The sequence below is a fragment of the Pelodiscus sinensis genome, chromosome 6, assembly GCF_052426305.1.
Source record: "Pelodiscus sinensis isolate ZL-2025 chromosome 6, ASM5242630v1, whole genome shotgun sequence".
NCBI classification, from domain to species: Eukaryota; Metazoa; Chordata; order Testudines; family Trionychidae; genus Pelodiscus; species Pelodiscus sinensis.
Genome location: NC_143057.1, coordinates 22,953,867 through 22,973,197, shown reverse-complemented (window position 1 = coordinate 22,973,197; position 19,331 = coordinate 22,953,867). Strand labels below are relative to the sequence as shown.

The following is a 19,331-nucleotide window of genomic DNA, read 5'->3' as shown; positions in this document are numbered from 1 at the left end:
AACCTCTGAGATAGTGGATTACATATGAATAACCATATGGGGACAGACCAAAGGTCCACCAATCCCATATCCTGTCTTTCAACAGTGGACAGTGCCAGGGTCTCCAGAGGGAATGAACAGAACAGTAATCCTCAAGTGGTCCATCCCCTGTTTGAGTTCAGGTCTGAGCACTGTCATTCCCCTTCTCCACCTCCCTCTAGAGGTACTTGCCTGAAGTCTCCACCCACGCTGCTGCTCCCACTGGCTAAGAATTACATCCAATGGGAGCAGCATGGGATGATGCTTGCAAGTGCAGGGCTGCACAGAGCCACATATTCCCCCCCCCCCTCCCCAGGAGGTGTTTCAGGTAAGCCCCCAAATCCACTATCCCCTCCTGTACCTACTCTCCCTCCCAGACTCTACACCCACATCCCAGGCTGTTACTGCACTCTCCTTCCTGCCCAGACTCCCCTCCCCCCACCCAGACACACACATACACCCCTCATTTTTGGCCCAGGGTCCCCTACAAAATACTATCCCTGAGCCCCCCAAAAAGTTAATCCAGCCTTGCTCATCCTCATGACATCCCTTGATATGCAGCACTGCATAAGCTGGATGTCCAGGGCGCTCTGCTTCTCTCTGTAGAGAAGAAAGACACTTTGTGAAAAATGCTGTGTATTTTCATTCCTTAAGGAGAAAAATAATCAAAGGGAGAAGTCCATTTCCATTTAACATTTGTGCAAATGGATTGCAAAATGTATCTGAACTTGCTATATAGTGAGGTATTGGAAGGCCTCTTAGCTATCTTTGAGCTACTATAGGTTAAACCTGTAGGGCAGCTACACAGAATTCATTGGAGACATATCCAGGATAGATCTCTTTGGGAAGCTGTTCTACAGTCTCGGTTTAATTAAACATATTGTTCCACCACCCTTCCTAGAAAAAGTGTTATAATTAGTGAGTTTTCAGAAATGAAGGGTTGGTTGGTAGAGGGAATTTACCAAACGGTAACTTAGTTTTCTATGCCATTAGCAAGAATTTATAGAAAAAAGTTGCTTACAAAGAGCCCTGCCTCCCTTCATCTTTCCCTAATTTTTGCAATCACTAAAATATGATTGCATACAAAGAACATAAGAATGATCATACTGGATCTGACCATAGTTCTATCTGATGGACCATGGATGTTCTATCTGATGGACCATGCCACAGAGCACAGGTGGCAGAGAGTCACGCAGCAGGAGGGCTGGCAGCTGGAAGCTCTGCTGGTCTAGGAGCTCAGCGGGGCTAGCAGCAGCCCAGCAGGGGAGCCAAGGTCATGCATCAACCCAGCAGAAGAACAGGGGCTGTACAAGCAGGGGAGCTGGGGCTGTAGCAGTGAGGCCAGGGGACTGGGCCGTGGCAGTCCAGAGGGGTAGGTGGCAGCCTGGCAGAGGAGCTGGGCTGGGGATATGTAGCAACCCGCCAACCCAGGACCATTGTCAGGCAGTCTGGCTGGGGCCAGAAGCGGAGCCAGTGGTGAACTAGAAAGCCAGCAACAGGAGACCTCCCCTGGTCCAGCAAATTCCCTCATTGGGAATCGGTCATGTCCTGAGTGTGCCAGACTAGGGAGGTCCAACCTATATTGTGATAAATCACCCGTAGCCTTCTCTTTTTTAAGCTAATTAGATTGAGCTTCTTGTGTCTATCATTATAAGGTGTGTTTTCTAAGCCTTTAATTATTCATGTGGATCTTCACTGAACGCTTTCCATTTTATCAACATCTTTGAATTTTGAATGCTGGAACTCACACAATATTCTAACAGTAGCCACTCGATTGCCAAATATAGAGGTATAACAGCCTTTTAGATTCACGAGGCTCTTCATATCCTTAGTCTCAACACCTGTCAGCATACTCTATGATCCTTCCTAATCAAATTGCTTTCAACAGATATAGGTTCTGCATTGTATGACCCATGATTTGAAAAATGCTTATCTGTGGAGGTAATCAAAGGTGCTCAGCACCCTCATATGGTAAGGCATAGTCTACAATGCAGGGTTTTTGCGCAAGAAGCCTTTTGCAGAAGAGTTCTTGCGCAAAAACTTCTTGAGCAAAAGCATGTCCAGACTTCAAAGCGCATCACAAAAGCAATGTGCTTTTGCATAAGAGAGCATCCACACTGCATGAACACTCTTGCACAAGAAAGCTCTGATGGAGCACCTGTGCTTTTTCCGATAGCGGTTTCTTTTGCAAAAACCCTTCCGGCGCGTCCACACCTGCCTTTTTGCACAAGAGCTGTAGCGCAAAAAGGAGTTATTCCTAGTGGGGAGAGGAATAACTCTACCGGCAAAAGCCCTCTGTTCTGCCAATTTTCTTGCGCAAAAGCACGCTTGAAGTGTGGACACTCCGCCGGTTTTTGCACAAAAACGGCCGTTTTTGCACAAAAACCTTGTAGTGTAGATATAGCTTGATTGCAGGGAGGGAAAGTGCTCAGGACATTACCAGTTTAGCCCATATATTTGGTGAAAAATATTAGAAGTGTTAAGTAATCTGGATCTGTTTGCAAAAGGGTGATAAATAAGTCCCAGATACTCTCAGACTGAAAATAAGTGGTGAGTGGACACTTAAAATCATTTTAAGAAAAAGATTTATGATTCATTTATTTTCTTGGATATATAGATTTATGGATCCTACATATTTTTACTTGAAATTACTACATACTTAGCCAAAATATATAGGAAAGTTAATTTTCTAAATGTTTAAAGATTTTTATAATGCAAGAAAACTGAATCATAAAGACACTTTAATTTCTTTATCGTCCTTTCTCCTCTAAAACATAAAATGTTAGTTAGAAATAATGCCTTTTACCCTCTTTTTCACCCTGTATCTACATTGCTAATACAATATATATTTATTAATTATAAAGTGATCAAAACATTTTAGTGAGCCTGTGTAATTTTTTTAATCCAAAGCTTTCTGGTAACTTACCCCAAGGATCTGCTTTAAAATTAGACTTTTGTAAAAGATAGCTTAATGCTCCACTGGCAGATCTCAGCTTCCCTTGACCAGTTTACTAAATAGGATGACTAAATTGTAGTCACACCAGTTCTGAGCAAACAGGGAAGAAGGAAGATAGTTAAGCATCTTGCTGTGCGTGAGCAGTTAGAGGGCAGGCAGACACCATGCACCTTGACCACCTATTATGAAGCTTTTTGCTGCAATGTCAAGTGAAAGCGAGTTAATTGGGTGAAGCTGTAGAGCATGTTAGGGGCATGGTAAAGGGTTGCTGTCTGACAGCTGAATGTCAGCCAAAGCTAGTCAAGTGTGGCTGAGAGACAGAGACCTGTCACAAAGTTCACGTGGACTATAGCACAGTTAGGGAGCTGAAATGTGGTTCAGTCTCACTTTCTCCCTCATTGCATTCAAGCACCTTAAGATTTCACACTGAATGTGTCAACCCTTGTTCTCTAAGCTGTTTTCTCCTAACCCTTCTGCATTCAAATGATTGGACAAAAGATGTTAATGTCTGGCAAAGTGAATGTAAATATACTTTTTTTCCTCCTTTTCTGCTGGAGCGTCAATGTACATCTGACTCAAAAAGAAACTGTGAAGGGTTATATCAAACAATTAGACTGCTTGGTAGTTCAGCTGATAGCTGAGTCTGTTTCTCAAGAAGCATAGGAGGCTTGACAATTAAAACTGTTGAATAGGCAATGCTTTCTTGCCAGGATAGGAAAAAATGGGTTTAGAGGCAACAACTGTTGTATGGCACCCCGATGACACTGAGTGTACTGCTGAGGTCACTCATGTTCAGTTTCAGATCACAATTTCCCTCACCGGCTGACTTGAGGTAAAGTGCTGTGGAGACAGCTATTAGAAGTACAGCTACAAGGAAGATAAACAGTGAAGAGTTGTAGGAAAACTCACCTGTTGGGAAGGGCTTTCCTGGAATTGAGAGAAGCACTCAGTTACACATAGTAAGAATATTATATACTGAAAAAACATTTGGAGAAAGAGAAAAACAGTTTAATACGAGTACAGGTTATAAGTCTCTATACAAAACACAACATAAATCAATAATGGTTCAGGCGAGCTAGTTTTCAAGGGTACCAGGACATTGTCATCAGGGATGGTCTAGACCATGGGTTCCCAAACTGGGTTTTTTTTTATCCCCGGTCAGTTCCTTTTTTTTTTTTTGCTCAACAAGTTTTGCTGCTATTGGGGTTGGGGGGAGTAAGGTGGCATGAGGGTTTCTCAGAAATAAAAAATGGAGGTGTGATGCTGAAAAGTTTGGGAACCACTAATCTAGACAGTACTAGGTCCTGCCATGAGGGCAAGGAACTGGACTTGACCTCTCGAGGTCCCTTCCAGTCCTAGTATTCTATGCGTCTATGATTCTATGACTGATAAATAAATAGCATAAGTGAAATGTGCGTCTATGATGAGAATGTGTTGCATTAGTAAAGAATTACTGAAATCAATGCATGCTGAGTATTATATTGTGCAAATAGCACCTTATGCTTTGTTTTTAATATACCTGGTAATAATAGAGCAGTGTAAAACAATTCAGTTTGAAAACTGGGTTTTCCTGGGACAACATGTGTATAGTACTGTGTCTCAGAAAGAATCTTGCAAGACCATATAGATTGTGTGTGTATTTTAGCTAAGCTATTCTGAAATTATTCAAATTAACGATGCAAAAGATGTAGAAGACCATCTCTTTGCCTACAAGATATAGTCCACGAATAGCGTGCATATCAGATATTAAACTGATGATGGTTCTAGTCCTACAGGTTCATCATATGTACAAAGTCTTGTAGATTAGCATAGGTACTCCTTAGACTCTGGTTATAATTCAGAAAAAAATCTATTCAAGAGCTTTTTAGGAATATATATGAAATATGTGGTTTATTATAATATTAAATCTTCTTTTTTATTATTTTTAATCAGAGCCTATAACTGATTATTCTACTCAGCATATAAAATGCTAGAGCATGCTGGGGGTAGGATAATAAGTATTGTTACCCAATAATTACATAATCATTTGTTAACATAAAAAATTCTGTAAGCATAAAAGGAAATTCTCCAGTAATGGAAAAGCTATTTAGAAACTATTGCTAGGAATTCTGAAAGAAGAAAGTGTGATGTGTACCTTTCTGGTATGTAGTTAGTTGGCAGTCTACTGAATTGTTGCCTCTGACATCTTGTTTGTGGGATCCAGAAAGAAATGCTGATGGTGAAGATTTATACAGCATGTTACTATGTTACTACTCTGTTTGTTACAGACCACCGTGAGTCCTGCTGCATCAACATACAGAGTTATGACACCATTGGCATGGGAAAGAAACAGTTATTGTTGGCTAGTGTACTTTCTTGCTCTGGAAAAGTTTGCTAGTTCTCATTAAGTCACAGTGGCACCAAGTAGCAGCACTTTCTCATATTAAACACCAGATTTTAGACTTTTCATCATTTTTATGTTTTATTTATTTTAGCCAAAGTGAAAATGTCTCCTTCAAGCTATTTCTAACAGCGAAAAGACTCGTAGTATCCTGGAAATGTAGAATGGTTTTCATCATGTAGCAAATAGGCCCCTCCATAGTGGAAACACGTGTTTGAAAGTAGATTATATCATCTAAAACCTTGCAACTTTTTAGAGGGGCCAAATTTTGCCTCCTATCAGCGATGTTCCCAAAAGGATTCACAAATAGGGACAGTCCATATAAGATTTGTTTTCCTTCTCTCTTTCTATGAAAATTCCCATTGACATGCCTCTCCAGTATGTCACTTTCTCTGAGATATTCTTGACAACACTGTAGTTAAAATGCCAGTGGAAGCCACAGCCCTATACTGGTACTCTTTTTACTGCTGGTGTACACGATGAGAGGGAAAAATGGGAAATCTTGAAGAGAAAATGACCAGTTTCAGTAAAGCCACACAGTGTGCTGCTGAAATAGTGCTACTTTCTGTCATTTTCCTTAGTCTACCCAGGAATGACCTGTCTGTCCCCCACTTTAAATCATTGCACTACATGGAAGTAGAATAAATCCAATTGCCATTGCCAGGCCAGGAGTCACCTGTGCACAAATATGTAGGCTATGTCCCATGACTCCTAGACTCTACCCTATAGCACACTGCTTTTCCTCCTGGTATTCACCCTTTCCTCAGAGAAGATGGAATCAGCGCAAGAAGTTTCTACCCAGTGCTCCCCCATTATCCTTGACTGTTTTCTGGCAGACACCCCTAACTCTGACTCCTGTCTATTTTTTCTCATTTGATGTCATTCTAGTGTTAAAGACAGATATTTTGAAGACTTATCTTCTGGGTGGTCTGCTGATGTAATGATGTATTATGCCCTTGCATAATTACTAAGGGGCTGCACCCCTGCTTGCTACATTCACCAACCCCCCTCTCCTTGGCGGCTTTTGCGGCCAGAAAGCATGATGATGTCATTTTGTCACCTGGCAGGAAAAGCTATTTTATATATACAGAGAGACTGATGCTGGAATTTGCATGCTGAATTATTGAAAAGGTATTAACATGAAATAAAAACTTTGTGCCTTATTTTCAGAGGTGAAGGGTGTCATATCACCCATCAAACTCAATCACAGCTGAAGATGCTCAGAACCTTTGTAATCAGGCCTGTTGTTTAAAATTCAGCAGATCTAAATGATAGAGAATCTGGTAAATGAGATATTTAATATTTTTAATTTTCCTATTTTTATTTCATTGTATTTATTGAATTGTGGTTATTGCATCTTCAAAGAGAGAATTTCTACTGTAGTTTTGGATAGTGAAAACTAACGGTGCAACATCAGATATTAGAAGTATTATTGGTGTAACACATTGCAAGAATGGAAAGAAATAAAAAAGTGGAGGGTGGTTTAAAAGCAACGCATAATGATGGGAATTGTAGTACAACAAAATTATCCTTGCATAGACTTTAAAGGCTGAAACTATCCTGACTGATTTGTGAGCTCACTCTGGTTATGGATTTTTATTGTTACCATTGAAGATAAACAGTATACTGTACAACATACTTCACTATAATAGTAGGCGGTTGTTAGTTATCCATCTGCACAACATGTGCACATACTCCACCAATCCCAAATGCAAAATTACGTGTGTATTATTCCACAGGTATTTAAATATTAACACCTGATCTCAGCGTGATGCCATTGCAATTGCTGACATTGCTAAATAATTTCATATATAAGGATGTCACAGATGACTGTATTATAATGTTTCCAGACAAAGTCCTATGTAGTAATAATCAGTTTTGTAAAAATATTTTACATTTTAGGAAAATCAACTACGTTTTCATGAGGCAACCCCTAACATAGGATCAAAGCTTAATCTCTAAGGAGTTATAAAAGAAAATAAGTTTAGTGTCATTGTTTTACAAGCCTCTTTTTGCTTTCATCTGACTAAAATATGACTTTGATTTAAGTACAGTTTACAATGCAATTATTTCATAATATGGACTAATGGTTTTCTGTTTTGTTTAATAAAGAGCATATTTTAAAAATTTGGTCTTTGAAAAATGACTTATGAGCATACCTAATTACTATGTGTCAAACATTTTGAATTAATATTTTAAGCATAAATATATTTATCTGAAGGAGTGTAATATTTTGGATGGAATCGTTTACAGCTGTCTGGGTAAATAAAAGTGTCATGGTAAAGATTTACTTAAATAGACCCCTTATTTCAGGTAACTGATTCCCTTTCAAAAAATCACCAACACACACATTTACATGATAGATGATCATCACATCTCCTGCCCAGCCATTTCAGTATGTCATTTTAGTAACTTAAGTATGTAAATACATATGGACTGCAATGGTTTCAAAGGAGGCTTGTTGGAGAAATAATAACTAGCTTTAAATTTCATGCATTTGCACACAGTGGCATTTCAAAATAGTTCTAATTTATGCCACTTTAATTTTTTTACAGTTCTGTGGAATATTAGTTTCCTATTTGTTGCAATTTAATATAGGTTCAAACCAGTTCAACAGCAGTGAAGATTTTTTTTTACACCAGGCAAGTTACTGTAAAATTGTATTTCCACCCTATTCTGTGACTATTATTCTGCACTAGATTTGTGTGAAGTGCAGCATAGGATCTTGATAACTAAAACAGACACACACACACCCCAACCCTGAAACATTTACTGTAAGATAGTCTATTGACTTGCTGCCAGTCATTAAGTTTCATACATTTTTGTGGAACTCTCAAAGGAAACCAGATTTCCCAACTCCTTACTTGGGATTTTGATCTTAAAAAAATGTCTGGGGAAAATCACTGTGAGAGAGTGTGATTGTGGTAAGTGATTTTTAATCAATATGATAGTTTCATTAATTGAGACATGGAAAACGTGCAAACTGGTATATATGTTAAATAGACTCTTCTTCAATATTTGTCACCTATTTGGCAATCTGTTTACAATTTATATTTTAGTGACTTTATTTCCTTAAACACAGAAAACAGCCTTTTCAGAATTATATAGTTTATTCTTATTCTTTATGTTGGCAAAACTTATGAAAACAAATAACAGAATCTCTACAAAGAGCTTGAAGAATTCTGCATTTGGACTGTCAATTTTATTTTCTATTTTGATATTTTTAAGCTAATTAAAATAAATTAATAAATATAAAACTGCTAATTGATACAATAGATTGAAATTAGAGTTCCATAAAGGCATCAGATTGTTAGTTACATATAAAATAAAGTTTTATTCTGGCCTCAGTCCTACATAACCTGAGCAAAATGGAACTGAAATGCTAGGGGTGGCGCAGATCAATATTTGCAAGTGCTTTTGGTTAACTCCCTTTCATAACCACAATAGTTTAGTAAAACATAAGCTACTGCTTCATTTTTAAATATCTCCTTGCATTTGAAGGAGATCTGTACTTGCTGCCATATTGGTTCTCCTTGAAAGTCCAGCGTAAAGCTTGCTGATTTCAGTCAGCTACAATACAGCTGGTGGAGTATCAAGAAATCAAAAGAATCAACATCAAAGAAAATTGCTGATCTAGGTGTGAGATACAGCTATTGATTTTTCCTCAGCAGAAGTATCGGGGGAGTGGAAAGGGGAGAGGAACCCCCCCCACCCCTTTTATTTTTATATAAAAATCTCAGCTCCAAAACTGTGCATCATATTTTGAAAGCTTATGGATCATGAAAGTACAGTAACATTAACCATTAGAACTCTGGCATTTTTTTCAAAATGCTAATCATGGAAATTTAGGAGAACACAAACACCTTTTCTAAAAGAAAAAAATAAAACTCAATAACATATTGTACTTTTGACCTTTACTGGGCTATTTTAACCAGTGAACATTGGACAGCATAATGGCTAAATTTGGTGTCCTTTAGGTGTCTCATACATGGAATCTTCAACATGCAAAAGTGGGAAGAGAGAAATCAGCAAGTTGCTTTTGGGAGTATTTGGAATGATACTGTTGTACATGACAGTTTATATAGATGTGAATGAGTTCTAATGGTCACGTTATCTTATAGCCATATTTCATGAGCTGTCAAGATATGATACACTATTATTTGACCCTGAAATTTTCTCAGTGTTAAATATTAACTGGTACTTACCATTCTAACTAATTGACTAAATGCTCATATTTGTAAAAATATGAATCACATTTTCAAGTAAGCTTCTTTGGGAGTATGTACAATAAGGATTTTATGGTCCAACAAATATTAACCAAAAGTTACAGGAAAATACAGTTAATAAAAGAAAAAGCAAATATGAGCAAAAATGAGTATTCTTCCCAATACAGTGACAGCGAGAATGTAAGTTAAGGTATTTATCAAGAAAAAAACCCTCTTAATGTCATTTCTAAGGTAAGATTTCCAGCATTACAAATGGTAAATATGTTCTGAATATATGCAGAATTCTTTAGACTATAGAAGTTGATGTTTCCTAATGGCCAGTACTAATGTAAAGTGCTTTATATGAAGCTCTTTTCTATTGATTACCAAGTAATATGCTTTTTATACATTAATAAAACTAAAGAATTTGCACATAAATGTGTGAAGGAGAAATTGAATTTATTTCTGCTGTTTTTATTGATTTTGATTGATTTACAGTAAGTATGTATGGCTTTTGTTTTAAACTTTATTCCAGGAATCACGAGACAGTTCAAACATCCCAATGGCTTCAAGATCAGCACTTCAGCCTGACCAGACCTGTATCCCAGATTTTTTGCCATTGCAAGCTGAGTCAGATACATCTTACAGTTTTATACACAATAGACCCCATTCTCGGTCTTCATCCTATTCTTCTGCCCTCAACATCTCAGCCAGCACCAAAAGAACAATTCAAAATGGGTTTTAAGATTTTTTTGTATTAATTTTATGAGGAAAAACTGTATACATTTTAAATGATGCAATTAAAATGATATTGAGCTATCTTAGCTTTGAACTGTGCTTTAGCATGTGTATTTTGGGCACTAATTTTTACATTTGTTTGGTGAGTGTCTGATCATATGTCCATGTTCCCATACTTCTCACTTCTAATGAAACAAAGCAGTCCAGGGTTTTTTATTTTCTTTTTTTGTTGGTTTTGTTTTTTAGTTTTAGTTTTATTTATCACTGTTGTTCATTTTTATGTAATATATTTTTAAATGTTAAAGAATGACACATTTTGGGTAATTTTCTTCAGACTTAAAAAAAATCAATAAGCCATTTTAGTCTCTATCTATCAAAGTTGTTTCATACTTGTCTATTTTAAATCAGGACTGCAATACTTTAATAGGATTGAGAGAGCTATTTGAAATGTATGCCAATGATTCCTGTCATTTCATGGCAGCCCTGCCATGGTTCACTGAGCCCCCTCTTCTCTCTTGTCAGCTCAACTGAAGACAAGCATTTAGTTGCAAACTTTAAGCAGGTTGTGCAAAACAGAAATGATGTGACTGCTGCTCCTCCTGCACAATAATGTCACTCCTGGTCAATGTGAGAAGGTCAGGTTGCTCCTACATGATACCACTTGCCCATTTGAACAAGTTAAGTTAACTGCTGAATCTGGTCCCTGCAGGCGTTGAAAACTCATCCTTTTATCAAGTCTGCATTTGATGAGAAAGTAGAACAATTGTGCAGGCAGGATTTCTGATGACATGTTTATGTACTTTATAAGGACAGTCCCCAAACCACTGTTACAGGTAATATATTTAGTTTAAGCTGAAATACTTTAAAGTAATGGCAGTTTTGACCTTCAAAATAGACTCCTTTTTTGTTGTTGTTGGTAGGACCCAAGAGTGACGCCCATCTTTGATGCTGACAGAATTTAAAGCAAAGCCATTGCCCTGCATTTTCTGCCTTGTAGCACACAAAAGTAAAATTGTATGTCAGGCCGAGATGTCGGGGAGCTGACAAGATGCCCCAGTGACATTTCAGCTGGAAAGAGCAAGTGTCTTGCAACCAAGTGGTCAAATATCAAATAATAGGTCAAGCAGGAAGGAGCTGAGTTCTAACCACAAAGAGGTTTCTGGTAACTTACTTGACAAGCTTTTGGGTGCTTTGTGGCTTGACAAAGTGATGTTCTGTTGGGTATCGCTAGACAGACTGTTCTTTATCGCCTTCAGAAGATCAGACATTGACATTGATTAAACTCTTTAACCCTTAAAGGTTAAATTCTAGCATCTTGCATCATTGAGAGTGGGAAAACAAAAGAAAATTTATAAGATACCATTTGTTTTTGTATTAATCACTGAATTCCCTAGTGCTATTAACTTTTGATGTGCGATGTAGTTTTTGACAAAGAGATTGAATGCAAAATCTATATATTAGATTGTTTCTCATTGCGGACCAGTAATACATTATAAAAATAACATTATGCATTATGAAATTTGTAATGTCTTGTGCTATGTTAAAAGTAACATTTGATTCTAAGAATTCTGACTACTGAAATGTTCTTTATTATTTTGCCTGGGAGATATTCACATACATAAAATACACAACATTAAAAGAAAAATCATGCAAACTCCTATTCTCTCTTCTACTACGGACTCTATTACAAATATTAGGTTATAAAAGACTGAAACCTACTTGAAAATTTTCATGTATTTCTGATATTCAAGATCTTTATTTATATGTGCTTCAGCAGAAATGCTGGTGTAGATCTGCACAAACACATCATAATTGAGCTAATTTTATTGTCAAAAGTACTGATATAATAAGTAAAATTACTTTTTCTTTATGTTGTGTTTAGACTGTTTAAGACATTTTCTATTCAAATGGTAAGACTCAGCTTCTCTCCTTCCTAACAGTGACTATTCTTTGTATAAGTATTGAACATACTGTACATTTTTCTCACATATGTAATGTCACAGCTCTTTTATACTTATAACAAATGCTTTGTGAAATGTATCTATTGTGTGTATGTGTTTTTCATGTGTATGCTTTCTTTTAAAAATAGTGCCATTTGAAAGATGTCATATAGTCTGAGAGATACTTTGGCGCATGAACTCATTAATGGCTCCATAATGAGTATTCTGGCTCATTAACAATCAAATAATACCGCATTGTTCTTCAGGCTTATGAAAAACTTTCAGGGCCAAGTGAAAAATTCGAAAGGAACAGAGGAGATCCTGCTTAAGCAGGTCTCACTTAAGAGGGTTGCAAAAAAACTAGTTGCCTCCATGGCATTCCCTTTTTCCCCTTTCTGGGAATATTAGTAAGCCCACAGTGCTGGGATTCCATAGGTAATATCCTAAATCCATCTCAATCTGATTAAAAAATGTAGGTCAGAAATGGCCCAGGATGGATGTAGATAATTTCTCTTTTGCCACCATAACTTTCATATACACATTTCATTCCTCCTATTTGATTTACTAGTTATTTGAAACTGCTAGGAGAAATTATGAGTCACCTCAGTCTTGAATGCTGGCAACATGTACATGACACCCTTCCCTGTTTACTGTTCCCATCATATACAAACACCAACACTGCCCATTTATCCTGGTACTTGAGACTATGTCTATACTACAGAGATTTGTTGGAAAAACAGCCGTTTTTCTGACAAAACCTGAGTTATGTCCACACTACAATCGCATTCTTCTGAAAGTAATCAAAAGAACAGAGGGGTTTTTCTGGTGTTGGTAATCCTCTTTCTACGAGGAAGAAGCCTTTTTCTGAAAGAGTTCTTTCAGAAAAAGGCATGTGTGGATGGGAAAGAGGGAGTTCTTTTGAAAAAAAAGGAAAAAGCACAGGTGCCCTCATAGCCACTCCATCCATAGTAATCACAGTTTAAATGTGATATAGCATACATTCAGTGTGGACGTTATCTTTCGAAAAAGCAGATCACTTTTTTGATGTGCTTTTGTGTGGGGATGCTCTCTTTCAAAAGAAGTTTTTTCAGAAGATCTCTTCCAAAAAATAGGTTCTTCTGGAAGAAGCCTGCAGTCTAGACATAGCCTAAGTAAGGGGGAGCTGGCTAAAACAAAGTAGAGTCTCTGGTGGTAGGCACAGGGAAACATTTTAAAGTGCTTCTCATAACTGTTCATTTCTTCCTATTAAGAATGCCTGATCCTAAGTAATTGTAGTATGTAGCACAGGAGTATTTCTGTATTTCTTACTGATGTTAGGCTTCAGATAACACTGACTACAAAAAAAAAAAGTATCTAGTCTGTATGGACCTTGCCCTTTCCATTGGTGACTCGGCCTCAGTAATATCTGACTTTTGTTACCCTTACATTAAATAAATTAAATCCCGATAAGCCTGGGCTTGAAAGAATGAGCCTTGGGAAAGACATGCTTCTCGTTGTCCATATTGCTCAAGAGGAGTTATGCCACATTTTTTACATCACCCCTGTAACATGCCATTTATTCTTGGTCCTTACTTAAAGTAAGTAAGGGATTTAAGATTTCAAAAGGACTGCTTCATTCTTGGGACCTTAACTGCCCTCAATAGCTTTGTTCCAGGAGAACATTGGAACTTGTTTATCTAAAGGGCAGGAGCCACAGCTGTTCTGGAACATTGGAACTTACGCCCACAGGAACAAAGAATGACCCCAGACCTGCCCAGTTACAGGTCTCAAATGGAAAGCTCACTTCTTTGAACTTACTTTCTTACAAAGCAACTGGACTGTGATTACAGTTAACATAAGGAAAAAGTAATAAATTATATTGTTTTTCCCTCCCCCTCACAATGGAAAAGAAAGTTTAAATTTGTAATATACATCATGTGTGTGTATTTTTGGCAAGGCACCCAGGTAGCATGATGATGGATATGGTATAAGAATGAGATTAGAAATGACATCCTCACATTTTGCAAAGGATCAAGGTGATTGCTGAAGGCAGCATAACTTCAGCAGTAGCAATGTGCCTATGGGAAGAAGCGGCACATATGGGCTGACATTTCCCTACCTAACATTTCCCCAGCATCCACTTCCTTTAAATCACTCCCCTATAAAGGAGCAATTTGAAGGACAGTCAGCAAGGCTCATCTCAGAGAATTTCACAGTTCCTGAAGTTTGTAGATATTGCCATAGCATGATACCATTTACCCCCAACTGCTTTGACACCATCTTTTCTCCTGAGTTTTTAGGTCTCTCCTTGATTTCTTTAGAACTGTAGAACTGCAAGGGACCCCAAGAAGTCATCGAGTCCAGTCCCCTGCCATCATGGCAGAACCAAGCACTGTGTAGATTATGGCTGAGAGTTGTCTGTCTAATCTGCTCTTAAATATCTTCAGTGATGGAGATTCCACAACCCCGCTAGGCAATTTATTCCAGTGTTTAGCCACCCTCACAGAAAGTTATTCCTAATGTCCAGCCTAAACTTCCCTTGATACAATTTAAGCCCATTGCTCTTTGTCCTAGCCTCAGAAGACAAGGAGAACAATTTTTCTCCCTCCTCCTTGTAACACCGTTTTACATACAAAATCACTATTGTGTCCTCTCAGACTTCTCTTTTCTAAACTAAACAAGCCCAGTTCTTTCAGTCTTCCCTAGATCATGTTTTCTAGACCATTAATAATTAATCTACTACTATTAGTAAAGATGACAAATAATAATGGGAGTCCTCTTCAATGCTAGAGAAGAAGTTGGAGAGCTTCACCAAGTCAGATCCTTAAATAGCTTTGATCTTGTGGTCACACACTTCTGACAAAAGCCCTCAGATTTCTAAACTTTGAAAAAGACCTGAGTGAGTCAAGTGCCATATGCAACCTCTTCATGAATTAGGTCAATTTGTGCAGTCGATCACTTATTTCAGCAGCTGATCATGCTGCTTTCCTATAATTTACATTCAGTCAGTGTTTTCCATGTTCAATGATGTAACTGAGTTCACAGGAAATTACTTCATCTGACTTGTAAAGTATGGACTTGTCTCATAATTGTGCCACAGGGAATCAATAAACATGTGGACAAGGGGGATCCAGTAGGTATAGTATACTTAGATTTTCAGAAAGTCTTTGACAAGGTTCCTCACCAAAGGCTCTTAAGTAAAGGAAGTTGTCATGGGATAAGAGGGAAGGTCCTTCCGTGAATTGATACTCAAGATAGTTAAGACCAAACTGCTAAAGATAGTTAAGACCAAAGCAGACTGTGAATAGCTTCAAAAAGATCTCACCAAACTAAATGGTTGGGCAACAAAATGGCAAATTAAATGTAATGTTGATAAATGTAAGGTAATGGACATTGGAAAAAATAATCCCAACTATACATACGAGAGAAATCTTGGAGTCATTGTGGATAGTTCTCTAAAAACATCCACTTAGTGTGGAGCTGCAGTCAAAAAAGCAAATAGGTACCAAATGTTAGGTATCATTAAAAAAGGAATAGAGAATAAGAGAGAAAATATCTTATTGCCTCTATATAAAACCATGGTATACCCACATGTTGAATATAGTGTACAGATGTGGTCACCTCATCTCAAAAAAGATATATTGGCATTGGAAAAGGTTCAGAAAAGAGCAACAAAAATGATTAGGGGTTTGGAACAGGTCCCATATGAAGAGAGATTAAAAAGACTGAGACTTTTCATCTTAGAAAAGAGGAGACTAAGGGGGGGATATGATAGAGGTCTATAAAATCATGAATGGGGTGGAAAAAGTGAATAAGGAAAAGTCATTTACTTATTCCCACAATATAAGAACTGCAGGTCACCAAATGAAATTAATAGGCAGCAGGTTTAAAACAAACCAAAGGAAGTTTTTCTTCACTCAGCGCAGTCAACCTGTGGAACTCCTTGCTAGAGGATGTGGTGAAGGCTAGGACTTTAACAGGGTTCAAAGAAGAGTTAGATTTGTGGAGGTTAGGTCCATAAATGTCTGTTAGCCAGGGCTATGTCTAGACTGCAAGCCTCTTTCGAAAGAGGCTTTTTTGAAAGTATCTTTCATAAAAGCCTCTTTCGAAAGAGCGCGTCTAGACTACATGCGGAACTTTCGAAAAAGCAAGCCGCTTTTTCGAAAGAGAGCACCCAGGCAGTCTGGATGCTCTCTTTCTAAAAAGCCCTGTTTGCTTTCAAGAATGCCTTTTTTCGAAAGAGCACTTTCGAAAGAAGGCATTCTTCCTCATGCAATGAGGTTTACCGCCGTCGAAAGAAAAGCCGCGTTCTTTCAATTTAATTTCGAAAGAACGCGGCTGCAGTCTAGACGCAGGTGAAGTTTTTTTGAAAAAAGGCTACTTTTTTCGAAAAAACCGCTGAGTCTGGACACAGCCCAGGATGGGTAGGAATGGGTTCCCTAGCCTGTGCTTGTCTGGAAATGGGTTACAGAGGAGGGCTCATGTGAGGATTACCTGTTATGTTCCCTACCTTTGGGGCATCTGGTATTGGCCACTGTTGGCAGACAGAATACTGGGCTAGATGGACCGTTGGTCTGACCCAGTATGGCCATTCTTATGTTCAGCTATTTAGTTGTTTATAATTTGCAATATTGCAAAAACAAGCCAGCTGTACTAGATTTTTTTACACTCTGTTAGCACCATTACTTCTGAATCTTATGTGATATTTCCCTATAAAACTGAAGTTTTAGTATACAAGAATCTGTCTGAAACCATTTTGATCCTAATTTTAATCAAAATAATCCATGAACCTGCAACAGGATCTGCACAATCGAATCCTTGTACCAGAATGGAGTCCTGTGGAACTCAGTCGTACTTTGCCATGGATTCAATGGTTTGACATGGATCTACTTACAGTAGCTAGGACCATGAGGGGAAAAGGCTCAAGGAAAATTCTGTTTTACCCAGTTTTATCTACTGTAGTCAAAGATTCCAATAAAAAAAGTTTTATTCTTTAAACCAGCTGTTTAGTGGTGGCACACTTTTGAAGTACATTAAGCTACCATTTTGTATTTAAAGTGCTGCATGATGGATAAAATGGCAGAAAAATAACTATTCAGAAATGTTTTTAGAATTCGGGGTCCCTCAAGAAGATTATTCTAACAAATATGTCTGGATCCAGGGTACAGTTTTCATGTTACCATTGTTTCTTCACTGCTCATATGTTTCCCTCTTTTCCCCCTTTATATAACTCAATGGAGTATGTGTTAAATTGGATTTTTCTGTGTTACATCATTAGAATGGGAGTAGCTATGTCTTTGATTGAAGACTGGGAGGTTTTTCTGGAGTCTAATAAAAATCATGCATCAAGAAATGACATTTCAGAGTTCGTGTTATTTTTTGAATTTGCTGTTAATGCACAATATTCACTAATTTTTCATTGTTAAGAGAGGGATTTTTTTACAACGTATGTAGTTTTAACACAGGGAAAATTTACTTTAAATAGTTTTCAAAATGAGAAAGGGCCAAACCAATAATATTTACACTATAAATGAAAACAATTCTTAAACGATACTCAGCCATTTAATTTTTTTGCCAATACATGGTAATACAATAGCAGTGCCATGATTAACAATAAGCAAATTAACAATAAGCAGTAGCAGAGAAGTCTTATCCTGCATACCCTTACTAACATAAGTACCATACATGCATGCACACTAAGATTTGCAGAATGAATAAGGCACATGCATTGCAAAATTTAAAAATTCAAACATTTGGATCAAAGAAGTGTGGGCATAAGCACTGACTTCTCTTCCTTCCAGGAGGTGTTCAGTCCTCAACTCCAGGCACTCCCCCCCACTTTACCCCATCCCCCAAATCCCTGCTCCTGCCCACCTGTTCCTGCCCCTGCTCTGTCCCCACTCCTTCCCTTCCCTTCTGGGGCTTGAATGCCCCAGAAGGAGGGGGAGGAGTTTGTAAGCATGGGGCCATCAGTGTATGAGAGACGTGGGGGTGAGGGATGGGCACTCACTAATCTTTTCCCATAGGTGCTCCAGCCCCAAAATACCCATGGAGTCAGCACTTACGAACGCGGGGATGCATATTCAGCTGAATCCCACCAAGTGCTCATTGTTGCAAGTCACATGATTAACATTAAGCAAATGCTTTCCTGGTTTGAAGAAACAGTGTGCAGCACTTTGCAGGGCTCAGCCCATAATGATTAATGCACAAAGTTCTACTAAAGTGCAGGATTCTGTTGGCACAGATTGAGGGCCAATGCAGTACCTGATTCCATACCATGCCAATGGCCCATTTTATTTATTTTTTGCAATGCATGTGCCTTATTCATTCAGCTATAACCTCCATCCCAAATTCTTGTCATAGTTGCAAATCCTAAAACTCCAAAGAGCAAAGAAAATCAGAGTTCAGTTTGAAACTTCTTCTTCATGTCATGTGGAGGTCAATAATGATAGAGTGACCTGATAACCATTATTATATTTCTGTATGTTGCAACATGTGAGCGACACTAGATGAATCTTGGTTTCAGTCTTTGCTCTGCACTAATGTGCTGGGGTGGACGTAAGTCAGATGCTTAGCGGATATACATTTTTAAAATTCTGACCTTAATGAGAGTCATGCAGCTATAATCCTGCACTTGTTTTAAAATGTCAGGGGATAATGTTATTTGAATGCAGTCTTTGGTGGTTTAATTGAGTCATGCTTTGTTGTTTTTTACTGCCCAGTAATGCCAATGAAACAAGGATTGTTGATAGAGAGTCCTCTTCAGTGAAGCATCCAGTGACACATTGTGTTACTATAGAACAATACAACAAGGCTATGTCTAGACTGAAGAGTTTTTCCGGGATACCGAAAAGCTCTGCCATGTCCAGGGAATGCATCCCGAGATGTTCCGAAAGAGGAGTTTTTTACAAAATTTGGCCCTGTGTAGACGGGCCAAATTTTGGAAAAGCCTCTTGTGGAAAAAGATATGCAAATTGCGGTTCGCAATTTACATATCTTTTTCTGATAAAACTCTGCAGTCTAGATGTACCCCAGGAAAGCAAATGTTCTTACCCTGCTCAAGAAGATGCTGATACAATCCAAGCGATAACTAGTATTCGCCATATTTTGTGAAG

The 19,331-nt window shown here is 38.0% G+C and overlaps 1 protein-coding gene across 5 annotated transcripts in view; it reads left to right on the top strand.

Moving 5' to 3' along the window:
* Positions 1–17,572, top strand: part of CCDC171 (coiled-coil domain containing 171) — a 228,628-nt gene extending 211,056 nt beyond the window's left edge. For 4 of the 5 annotated variants that reach the window (XM_075931537.2, XM_075931536.2, XM_075931540.2 and 1 more), the window contains one exon: positions 10,095–17,572. In XM_075931537.2, the coding sequence (XP_075787652.2) occupies positions 10,095–10,304 (210 nt within the window). In that variant the 3' untranslated portion in view covers positions 10,305–17,572. Of the gene's footprint in view, positions 1–6,524; positions 6,603–10,094 lie in introns of those variants that run through there. The other variant, XM_075931542.2, reaches the window with a different exon arrangement.
* The last annotated feature ends 1,759 nt before the right edge of the window (positions 17,573–19,331 follow it).